The sequence below is a fragment of the Callithrix jacchus genome, chromosome Y, assembly GCF_049354715.1.
Source record: "Callithrix jacchus isolate 240 chromosome Y, calJac240_pri, whole genome shotgun sequence".
Lineage (NCBI taxonomy): Eukaryota > Metazoa > Chordata > Mammalia > Primates > Cebidae > Callithrix > Callithrix jacchus.
The window spans coordinates 15,405,812-15,417,500 of NC_133525.1; the positions used below are offsets into that span (position 1 = coordinate 15,405,812).

The 11,689-nt window shown below is 57.2% G+C and overlaps 1 protein-coding gene and 1 long non-coding RNA gene across 2 annotated transcripts in view; one reads left to right on the forward strand and one right to left on the reverse strand.

The window, feature by feature from the left end:
• Positions 1 to 3,746: 3,746 nt before the first annotated feature.
• LOC144581295 (uncharacterized) overlaps positions 3,747 to 11,689 on the forward strand; it is a 21,541-nt gene continuing 13,598 nt past the window's right edge. Inside the window, exon 1 of the long non-coding RNA XR_013531912.1 lies at positions 3,747 to 4,258. This is a non-coding gene — a long non-coding RNA (uncharacterized LOC144581295). The remainder of the gene's footprint in view (positions 4,259 to 11,689) is intronic.
• On the reverse strand, positions 5,962 to 6,592 carry LOC144581294 (ATP synthase peripheral stalk subunit d, mitochondrial). The gene has a single exon (XM_078364483.1). It carries the CDS (start codon positions 6,538 to 6,540, stop codon positions 6,055 to 6,057), a length of 486 nt encoding a protein of 161 aa, XP_078220609.1. The 5' UTR covers positions 6,541 to 6,592; the 3' UTR covers positions 5,962 to 6,054.

Sequence of the window (11,689 nt, forward strand, 5' to 3'; positions counted from 1 at the left end):
TGAATTTTTAGTCATAGAAAGATAGTGCTAGGTATAATTTCAGGTGTCTAGCGTGGACATATTATGATCTAAAGTAATTGCTGTCTTGATGTGAAATAAAAGTGCTTTATCATCCAAGGACAGTTCTATACAATTATGTAACTATTGCTATTTTAGGAGTGTTATCAGGGTATTAGTAATATTAATAAAATAATTAGAAAGCTTAAGCAACTAGCCTTCTGGAAAGTTAAGGATAAAAGAATAAATAGGCCAGGCGTGGTGGTGGCTCAAGCCTGCCTGGGAGGTTGTGGCGGGTGGATCAGAGGTCAGGAGGTCGAGACCAGCATGGTCAACATAGTGAAACCCTTGCCTCTACTGGAAATACAGAAAAGTTAGGGGGCCGTGGTGGCACGTGCCTGTAGTGTAGTCCCAGCTGCTCACTCACTCGGGAGGTTGAGGTAGGAGAATTGCTTGAACCCACAGGGGGCGGAGGTTGCACTGAGCCTGGGTGACAGAGAAAGACTGCTTCTCCAAAATATTAGAATAAGGCCGGGCGCGGTGGCTCACGCCTGTCATCCTAGCACTTTGAAAGGCCGAGGTGGGTGGATCACCTGAGGTCAGGAGTTCAAGACCAGCCTGGCCATCTTTAGAAAAAAGAAACCCCATATTTAGAAAACAGAAGAAAGCCACACACACACACACACACACACACACACACACACACACACACACACACACACACGCTAGAATAGAATAGAATAGAATGGAACAGAATAAAATAGAATTGAACGAACGAATGAATGAATGAATGAATGAGCAATTTTTCAGGAACAAAGAAAACCCATGGTGACACAAACCTATGCTTCTCGCCTTTTGAGGCAGCAATGACGCTACAAATTATGTGTGATTTCTTGTTTTTCTACATTTAATTTAACGTCGTTATTATTATTATACTTCTTGCTATTGTTCTTATTTGAGACGGAGTCTTCCTCTGTCGCCCAGCCTGGAGTGCAGTGGCGTGATCGCGGCTCTCTTCAACCTCCGACTCCCGAGTCAAAGCGATTCTTCCGCCTCGGCCTCCCGAGTGAGTAGCTGGGACTACAGGTGCGTGCCACCGCACCCGGCTAACTTTTGTGTATGTAGTAGAGACGGGGTTTTGCCCTGGTCAGCAGGCTAGTCTCGAACCCCTGACTTCAAGTGATCCACCCGTCGTCTCAGCCTCCCAAAGTGCTGGGATTATGCTCGGTGCGTTATGAGCGGCTCGGCTAACATGGTTAACTTTATGGCCCCGTGGTTGGGCCTTTGGTTTACAGCCAGAGGCTACCTGACAGAGCCCTGTCCCTCGAAAGAAGGGTGGTTATCTGCAGATAGCAGCAGGGTCTTGCTCTGAAATCCTCAAAGCCTCTGCTGTGATTCAGAATGGTGGTGTCTGTCTCAAACGGATGGTCCTGTTGATCTGCTCTGGTATTTAGAAATGAATGCTCCCCTACTAAAATCTGTCACAGACACCTCCGGGACGGATGAATGTGGTGGGTGCAAGTTTGGAGGTGAGGCAGGTGCTTCGCTAGAGCTGAGGAGTTGAAGACCAGCCCGGGAAACAGGCTGCGGTGCATTTGTCTGGCCAAGGCCCATGGCAGCCTCCACTTCCCGACCTCAAGCAATCCTCCCACCTCGGGCTCCAAAACAGCTAGAACTATACAGGTGCCTGCCATCACGATGCCCGGCTAACTTTTTAATTGTTTTGATTTTTTAGTACAAACGGGGGCTCGCTGTGTTGCCAGGGCTGGTCTCAAACTCCTGGGCTCAAGCGATTCTTCCACCTGAGTCTCCCAAAGTGTTGGGATTATAGGCGTGAGCCATGGTGCGCTGCCCTCTTTTTATTTCTTTTCTCCTCCTCCTCCTCCTCTTCCTCCTCCTCCTCCTCCTCTTCCTCCTCCTCCTCCTCCTCTTTCTTCTTCTTCTTCTCCTTCTCTCTCTCTCTCTCTCTTCCTCCCCTCCCCCCCTTTCTTCCTTTTCTTTTATTTATTTATTTATTTATTTATTGGAAAAAAAAAAAAAAGATGGGGTTTCACCATGTTGGTCAGGCTGGTCTTGAACTCCCGACCTCAGGTGATCTGCACGCCTTGGCCTCCAAAGTACTTGAATTACAGGCATGAGCCACCACACCCGGCCTCATTCTTTTTCTTTTTTCTCTTCCTTCCTCCCTACTGGATGGATGGATGGATGGATGGATGGATGGATGGATGGATGAGTGAGTGAATGAATGGACGGACGAGTCGGTTTCCGGAAATATTTACAGGCGAGGTCGGGTGCCGCAGATGACGGCAGGGCCTTGCTCTGAAATCCTCGAGGCCTCCGCCGTGATTCGGAACGGTGGCTACCTCAAGCGGATGGTCCTGTTTGTGTGCTCTGGTCTTTTTTAATTTCTTGAGACGGAGTTTCGCTCTCGTTACCCAGGCTGGAGTGCGATGGCGCGATCTCGGCTCACCGCAACCTCCGCCTCCTGGGTCCAGGCAATTCTCCTGCCTCAGCCTCCCGAGTAGCTGGGATTACAGGCACGTGCCACCGTGCCCAGCTAATTTATTTATTTGTCTATTTTCCGGTATGTTTAGCAGAGACGGGGTTTCACCCCGTTGACCAGGTTGGTCTCGATCTCTCGACCTCGTGATCCACCCGCCTCGGCCTCCCAAAGTGCTGGGACGACAGGCTTGAGCCACCGCACCCGGCTGTGCTCTGGTCTTCAGGAACGAGCGGAGCCTTCCCGTGCTCCGCCACCTCCTTGTATGTCTTCTACGACCGTCCACGCTTCCATGTACTTTTTTAGAGATGGGGTCTCCCTGTGTCGCCCAGGCCGATCGTACGTAGGTCACTGTGACCTTGAACTGACTGGTGGGCTTAGAGAGATGCTCCCCTGACTCAGCCCCTGAGGAGCTGGGCCTACCGGCCCGGGCGGGTGCCAGGACGCAGCACGACACAAAACGGCCGGCTGATTATCTATCTATCTTCCTTCTTTTTAATTGTTTTCTTCTGCGACAGAGGTTCCGCTCGCTCGCTCGCTCGCTCTGTCGCCCGGGCTGGAGTGCAATTGCTCCCGGACCCAGCGGGAGGGTCGGGTCGGGTCGGGCTGCTTATTCTTGCGGCCTGATGATGAGCTGAAGACGAATTGGGAAAGGAGGGAGTTTTCATTTCTGTGACTGCTTACGGGGAAACGGAAGGCCTGGAAAATATCGCCAGACCGACTCAAAACCACAGAGAGGAGGTCAGAGCCTGTGTACCTTCCGAGCTCTCTGTGTACGTGTCACGGTGCGTGGTCACCTAAAGAGGGAAGCGAATCCCCCCCACCACCCCCCCGCCCCGGGAGTCTCGCTCTGTCGCCCAGGCTGAAGTGCGGTCGGTGGTGAGATCTTGGCTCACTGCGACCTCCACCTCCCGAGTTCCAGCGATTCTCCTGCCCCTGCCCGGCCTTTCGAGGGCCTGGAGGCGGGGGTTTCGCCATGTTGACGGGGATGGTTCGGAACTCCTGACCCCGGGTGACCCGCCCGCCTCTGCCTCTGACTACCGGAGTGCTGGGGTGAGGGGCGTGGGCCGCCGGGCCTCGGCCTGCTTTTTCTTTTGTTACTAGAGAAGAAAATGGCGTGGGCCCTCTCGCTATCACGGTATACACTCTGCTATTCTGTGGGATACGCCGTGCGTGTGAGTGCGTGCGTGGGTACGTCCGTGCGTGCGTGCGTGCGTGCGTACGTACGTACCTACGCACGTACGTAGGTGCGTGTGTTTCTGCGCGTATTGCCGAGTCACGGTGCTTCCTTCCCCCTCAGGGTCTCCGCTCCATTAGTTGTGGGGGAAATGCCTGGGAGGGTGCCGGGCTGACACTTGCATATGTTGTCATCGGGCGTCACCTAGCGGTCACCGGTTCTCCGAAGTCTAGGCGGCGTGACGGGACGCTCTGGCCGCCCGCCCACCGTCAGGAGAGACTGTGGCTTCTCTCTGCCACCCGCCCCCCACCTCCCCCCACTTAGAGGCCCGCCCTCCCTTAGTCCATTCGTCCCCCACCCCCACCCCCACCCCCACCCCCGACTCCCTCGTTGCCCAGACGACCCCTGGAGACCCTGGCCGGGCCCGATTGTTCTTCTCTTTGATCCGTTGTTTCCCTTTCTTTCTTGGTGTCTTTCTTAACCCATATGGACCCTTCTGCCTGGGTTTTGTGGATGACAGCTCCACTTTAGGCCTTGTCGTTAGTGGGGACTTTCCCGATTCTCCCCAGATGTAGCGAAAGCAGGTAGATGTCCAGAGTGTGCTCGTAAATGGCGTTTCCCAGAAATCATCGAATGAGTGTGGAGGAAGAAACATGCGGTGCCCCCCTTTCGAGGCAGCGATGCCAGCAATCATGAATTAGGTGTCATTGCTGGAGTCGGCTTGTTTCCTGAGTTGCCCTCCGTGCCCACCCCCACCCCAGTCTTGAATACATTTTAGAATAACCTACTGTGCCTCCGTCCCTTCCCCTTCCTCTTTGTGTCCCCTCCTGCTCCCCTTGGTTTCTCTCCTTCCACTCAGGCATATCCCCCCTTCTTTCTTTCTTTCTCTTTCTCTTTCTCTCTCTCTCTCTCTCTCTCTCTCTCTCTCTCTCTCCCCCCTCCCCACCCGCCACCCCTCCCTCCCTCCCTCCCTCCCTCCCTCCCTCCCTAGGTAAACTCACTCAACCACCCTGGCCCAGGCCCTCATAGTCATTTTTCTTCTTTTTTTTGGAAACAGAGTCTCACTCTGTCACCCAGGCTGGAGTTCGAGGGCACGATCTCGGCTCGCGGCGGCCTCTGCCTCCCGGGTTAAGGCGATTCTCCTGCCTCAGCCTCCTGAGTGGCTGGGGGTTACAGGCATGCACTGCCACGCCCGGAGAAGTTCTTTCTTTCTTTCTTTCTTTCTTTCTTTCTTTCTTTCTTTCTTTCTTTCTTTGATTAAAATTAAAGAAGTTTATTTGTATTGTTAGCAGAGACGGGGTTTCACCATGTTGGCCAGCCTGTTGTTGGACTCCTGACCTCAGGTGGCCCACCCGCCTCAGCCTCCCCAGAGTGCTGGGATGACAGGCCTGAGCCACCGCGCCCGGCTCATTGTCACTTTTAACGGTTACCTTACGTGTGGCATTTTTATTTTCCTGGCCAACATATTCCTAAGGTGGAAGGTGTGTCGCAGCCCCTCCCCGGGCCTTACTATGCCGGTAGAGGATTTTTCGAAAAGAAATCTGTCTGTGCTTTCTCCTTTAGTTTCTCTCTCCCTAATTGCCTTCTCCAGTTCTTTCTTTCTTGTTTGTTTCTTTTGTCGTTTTCTGTGTTTCGTTCGTTGTTCCTGTGTTTCTTTCGTTGTTTCTGTGTTTCTTGTGTGGTATTTTTTTTTTTTTTTTTGAGATGGAGTTTCCCTTTTGTTACCCAGGCTGGAGTGCAATGGCGCGATCTCGGCTCACCGCAACCTCCACCTCCTGGGTTCAGGCAATTCTCCTGCCTCAGCCTCCTGAGTAGCTGGGATGACAGGCACGCACCAGCATGCCCAGCTAATTTTTTGTATCTTTAGTAGAAATGGGGTTTCACCATGTTGACCTGGATGGTCTCTATCTCTTGACCCCGTGATCCACCCACCTTGGCCTCCCAAAGAGCTGGGATTACAGGCTTGAGCCACCGCGACCGGCTCCTTCCTTCCTTCCTTTCTCTCTTTCTCTCTCTCTCTCTCTCTCTCTTTCTTTCTTTCTTTCTTTCTTTCTTTCTTCTTTCTTTCTTTTTTCCTTTTTTCTTTATTTTGAGACAAGAGTCTCACCTGTCACCCAGGCTGGAGTGCGATGGCGCGATCTCAGCTCACGGTGACCTCCACCTCCGGGGTTCAAGCGATTCTCCTGCCTCTGCCTCCTGAGTGGCTGGGGTTACAGGCATGTGCCACCACGTCCGGAGAATTTGTTTTTCTTTTCCTTTTTTATTTTTAACATTAAAATTAAAGAGGTTCTTTTTTTTTTTTTTTTTTTTAATAATTACTTTTATTTTTAATGTCCAGAATGTGTAATATAAGGGCCAGAGCCTCCTCCTGGACTCAATTTTATAAATTCTCAATTGGTTGGTGAGGCCAATAGGGATACTTTTGCTTGTCCAATTTGGTTTCTGGGAAAGCTTCGTTCAAGTCCTCAATGGTCATCTGTTCAAATGGAATTAAGTTCTTATACTTCTCCATCTTTTTCTCATATTCTACAACCCTGGCCTTTGAGAGAGACACCCACTCAGCACAAGACTTCACATCTTCTTTTTCTTCAGCATCCACCAGGGCAGTATATGGATCCTCTGGTATAGGAACCTTCAGGGCATTAAACTTCTTCTCAAAGTCATCCACCAAGCCTGCTTTGGCCACATTGGCCTTGTAGTAAGCCCAGTCAATAGATGGTGGATTCTCAGGTAAAGCAGCCAACCTGGAGGTTAGGATCTCATTCCAGGATTTCAGGGAATTAGCAATGGCCTTTTGGTTTTGGGGTATGATCTCCCAAAAAGCTATCCAGTCAATGGTTTTTAGAGCAAGTTTTCGCCCAGCCATCTTGGAATCCTTCACCGACCCCAGCTGCCTATCGTCCACAGCAGCAAGTAACGGAAGTGGGTCCCTTTTTTTTTTTCTTTGGTATTTTTAGCAGAGACGGGGTTTCACCATGTCGGTCAGCCTGTTGTTGGACTCCTGACCTCAGGTGGCCCACCCGACTCAGCCCCCCAGAATGCTGGGATGACAGGCGTGAGCCACCGCGCCCGGCTCATAGTCACGTTTAACGGTGACGTTACACGTGGTATTTATATTTTCCTGGCCAACCGTATTCGTAAGGTGGAAGGTGGGTCGCAGCCCCTCCCTGGGCCTTACTATGCTGTTAGAGGATCTTTCGAAAGGAAATCTGTCTATCCTTTCTCCTTTGTTTCTCTCTTCCTAATTGCCTTTTCCAGTTCTTTCTTTCTTTCTTTCTTTCTTTCTTTCTTTCTTGTTTGTTTCTTTTGTCGTTTCTGGGTTTCGTTCATTGTTCCTGTGTTTCTTTAGATGTTTCTGTGTTTCTTGTGTGGCCTTTCTTTTTCTTTTTTTATTTTTTATTTCTTTTTTCTTTTGAGACAGAGTCTCAGCCTGTCACCCAGGCTGGAGTGCGATGGCGCGATCTCGGCTCACGGTGACCTCCGGCCTCCATGGTTCAAGCGATTCTCCTGCCTCAGCCTCCTGAGTGGCTGGGATGGCGGGCGTGTGCCACCGCGCCCAGGTAATTTTTGTATTTTTAGTAGAGACGGGGTTTCAACGTTTTGGCCAGGCTGGTCTCGAACTGCTGACCCTGTGATCCGCCCGCCTCGGCCTCCCAAAGTGCTGGGATGACAGGCATGAGCCACCTTGCTTGGCCTCTCTCTCTCTCTCTCTCTCTCTCTCTCTCTCTCTCTCTCTCTCTCTTTCTCTGTCTGTCTGTCTGTCTTTCTCTGTTGCTCTTTCTTTCTGTCTCCCTGCCTTTCTTTCGAGATGGAGCCTAGCTCTGTCGCCAGGCCCGATTATGTTTAGCAAGAAATTTCATTTTGTCTATTTTCTTTCTTTCTTCTCTCTGCCTTCCTTCCTTTCTTTTCTTTTTCCCTTTTTTTAGATTTTTACCTAAATGCAGGTGGGGGCTAATGCCGAAAATGGCATTAGCCTCTTCTTTCTGCCTTCCTTTCTTCTTGCTCTGTGTTTTTCTCTTTCTTTCCCTCCTCCCTCCCTCCCTCCCTCCCTCCCTCCCTCCCTCCCTCCCTCCCTCCCTTCTTTCCTTTTTTCTGTTCCTTTCCTTTTTTTCTCTCTTTCTTTGTCTTTTATACTTTTTTTGTCTCTTTCGCCCTTTTTTCCTTCACCTCTTTCCTCATTCTTTCTCTTCTTCATCTTTCTTCATTTTCCACCTGTCTTTCATCATCTATTTTCTCCAGATTTTAAAATTTCTGTTTTCTCCATGTCCTTCCTCCCCCCACCCTGCTTCCTTTCTTCCCTCTCTCCTTCCTCCATGTGTCTTTTTTCTATCCCCCCTCCCTCCCTCCCTCCCTCCCTCCCTCCCCCACACCCCAGGTTTGATTGTGAAAGTGTCCTCATTCTGTGTCTCTCTGTCACCTGAACGACTCGCGACCGAGTCCTGTGTGTTCTTTCTCCCTCCGAGATGCATGTCCAAACAGCCACACGTCGTGGGCTTGTCTTTGGAGCCTGTCTCGGTCTACGCAGAGACACGTTTGGAGGACGGTTTCTGTGGGGTTGGGGTGGAGGGGCTGTGTCTTCGGCCTCGGCCAGACTTTTCTCGACTCACGGTTTCGGTTTTGCCGTCCGCCGGCCGCCCTGCCATCTGGATCTCTCTCGGTGACAGGTTTGGGGACCTGGTCGTCGCCGGTTGTCGGGCTCCATCTGGCGGCCGCTTTTATATGGTTTTCTTGGCTTCTGGAGCTCCGGTGACAGCTGCCGAGGGAGGGGACCGTCCCCGCTGTGAGCTAGTCATTGCTCCGGAAAGCCTGCGGCCGTCAGCGGGGCTGTCCCTGTGGCGCCAGAGCTCTGGCGAGTCACTTGTGAGTCAGAGCTCGGGCGTGCAGGGCTGTATGGGGGCAGGCTGTCGCCGAGTTTCCAGGCCCGAGCGAGGTGTCGGGGCTGCCCGGGCCGGTCGACCAGTACGCCGTAGCTCCCGAGGCCCGACCCGCGACCCGCGGGGACCCTCCGGGCGTGGCGCGGGTGGCCGGGGACGCCACTCCACGGCCCTGTGGCGGGCCAGCGCGGGCCCTGGCCGCCAGAGGCACCCACCCACCCGCCGGATTTCTTTCCCGAGTCCCTGTGGGGAGTCGGTGGCCTTCCTGCGCCGTCCTCCCGGGGTGCCGCGCCTGGCCGCGGTCCCTCTGCTGTGACGCTTTACTTCCGAGTCCGCCTTCGTGGTCGGAGAGTGGTCCCTGAGCGCCTTCGGTCCCTCGTGTCGTGTGTCCCTCGCGTGTGAGGGGACGGCCGAAAGAGTCTGTTTCTGAAGGCACGGGCCGGCCCCTGCGTGGCACCGGTGGCCCGGAGGGCGTGCCCGGGAAGGGCTGCTCCCTGGTGTGTGTGTGTGTGTGTGTGTGTGTGTGTGTGTGTGTGTGTGTGTGTGTATCTTTAGGTCGACCAGACAGCCCTGGGTGCTCCATGTCTGGCTGTGATGGTGGCCTTTTTGGGGACAGATGTCCGTGTCACGCATTTCTGAGTCGGCGGTGTGGCCGGTGACTAGACCCCCTGCCCCCTGGGCGGGGTGTATCTTTCACTCTGAGTTGTCGTTTTGTGCCACCGGGTTATTGCTGACACGCTGTCCTCTGGCGACCCGTCGCTGGAGAGGTCGGGCCTCTGGATGCGTGGGGGGTCTCTGGTCTACCGGTGACCCGGCTAGCCGGCCCTGCTCTGGGTTGAGCCGCCGGCTGGGGCCCGTGTGCCTTGCCTCCCGTGCATCCGTCTGAGTGTCCCGGCTCCCTGGTGCCGCCCTGGGCCCGGGTCTCTTCCGACTCACCTGGGTGTGGCGGGGAAAGGCCGGTGCGGGCGGGCGGGCTCCCGTCTGCCCGCGTGTGCGCTCCCTGCTGCGGGCACCTGGGGCGGTCGCGACGACCCCGTTCCGTTGGCTCCGTGCCGTGCGTGTCAGGCGTCCTCCTCTCCTCTGGGGTTGTCCGCCGTCCCTTCCCCGGAGCGGGGCTGGCCGGCCTCGGGCCCGTGGGCTCCGTGGCTTTGCTGAGGTTGACTCCTTCGCCCCGCTCTGGGTCTCTTCCGATCGATGTGGTGACGTCACGCTCTCCCGGGCCGCGACCGATCCGCGGTGGGCGAGGGACGGACATTCTCGGTGAATGGGACCGCTCTTCTCGTCCCGCCCGCGGGGGCCCCCTTGCCTCTCCTGCACCCTGCCTGTGGGGTCTGGATCGGGAGGTGTAGGGGGTACGGAATCCGGCCCGACCTCGCCGTGCTCCCCCGTTCTCCGCCTGGCGGGGGCCGGTGGGGTCCTCTGACGCGGCAGGCATCCCTCGCTCTCGCCTCCTGTGGTTGTTGCCTTGTCGGGGGCGGCCCCTCTCCGCGGCGGTGGGGGGCTCGTCCCGATGGCCCGTCGTGCTGCCCTCGCCGGGGTGGTGCGAGCGTTGGCTCGGCTTGGGCCTTTTGCGGTGCTCCTGGAGCGCTCCGGGTTGTCCCTCAGGTGCCCGAGGCCGAGCGGTGGTGTCGTTCCCGCCCCCGGGGCCCCCTCCTCCGGTTGCCGCCATGGGGTCTGCGTGTGGGTCCCGAGGAGAAGCGCTCAGCTCGTCGGAGGGTTGTCGTCGAGGCGATCGATCGAGGTTTTGTGCCCCTCGACGCGGGGTTGAGGGGGTGCCTCGGGTTCCGCTCCTCTCGCCGTAGACCTCATCCCTCCCTTCCCTGGGTGTCCCTGAGCGCCTCCGTGGGCGGCCCGGCGAGGGGCGACCGGTGGGTGGGGGAGTGTGACCCGCCCTCGGTGAGAAAGCCTTCTCTAGCGATCCCAGAGGTGTGCTTTGGGGGTACCGGACTCCCCCGGCCCGCCGCCTCTCTCTGCGTTGTGGTAGCGCTTCCGCGTGGCGATTGGATTCGCTCGTGTGTAGGCAGAGTTCCCTCTTCCTCCTCGGTGGCGGGGAGAAGTGGGGTCCGCCGGTCTCCGCGGTGAAGACCGAGCGCCGCTCGTCGCCTACTGTGGCCCGCGCCTCCCCCCTCTGAGTCGGGGGAGGGTCCCGCCGGGCCGGGCCCTGTGTCCTCGCCGTTGGGGAGGTCGTCGCTTGAAGGCTGGGTGCGTGTGGCGTCCCGTCTGGCGCGTGACCCCCTTCCGCTGCGAGCCGGCTCTCCGCCCGCTCCCGTGCCGTGCCGAGCCCTTGCCGGTGCCGGCGACCGCGCTGTGTGCGGGGCGACGGGTCGGGCCGCCTGGGCCCGGGAAAGCGTCCCCACGGTGGGGCGTGCCGGTCTCCCGGAGCGGGACCGGGTCGCGGATGGACGAGATCCTGGGTGTGTCGCCCTGGCGTCGGGCTTGTCGCTGTGGTCGCTCCGGGGCCCCCGGCGGTGGGGTCCGGGTCCCGTGAGGGGTCTCCGCGGTGGTGCCGAGGGCCGGCCGGTGTCCCGGGTGGGAGGGCTGCGGGACCGCCCTCGTGTCTGTGGCGGTGGGATCCCGTGGTCGTGTCTTCCCCGGTGGCCCGGCTGTGCCCGAGGTTCCCGCCCGGGTCCTCGGCGGGCTCCCGTGCCCCTGCCCTCGTGGGCCCCGGCCCTGCGTGTGCGCCCGCTCCCCGCCGCTGCCTGCCGATCCTTTCTCTCTGAGCGGCTCTCCGGCTGCGCCGGGGCGGCCCCGTCTGGGACCCGAGCCGGCTCCGCCTTGAGGGGCGTCGCCCCCGGCCACCATCGGCCGGTGTCCGCGTCCCCCCCGGTGTGTGCCTCGGCTTCGCGCACCGGCGGCGGTCGGCCCCGCGTGGGCCCGGTGGGCGTCGGAGAGGTCGGGTCGGCCCGCCGCGTGTGTAGGGAAGACGGTTATGGGGCGCTGGCCGCGACTGCGGTGGCGGTGTGGGGGAGCCGCGGGCCCCCGAGAGGCGTGCGTGGGTCGCCGAAGGCCAGGCGGCCGCTCCGTGTGCCGCGCGGGACCGCCCCTGTGTGCCCAAACGGGCCGCTGGCGGTGAGACCCCGTTGTGTGTCCACGGCTGCTGCGGTCGTCTGTGCCCGAGGCTTCTCCCCGGATCCTCGCGGT

Coding starts and splice junctions, on each gene's coding strand:
- LOC144581294 (XM_078364483.1), bottom strand. CDS start 6,540: ATGGCTGGGCGAAAACTTGCTCTAAAAACCATTGACTGGATAGCTTTT.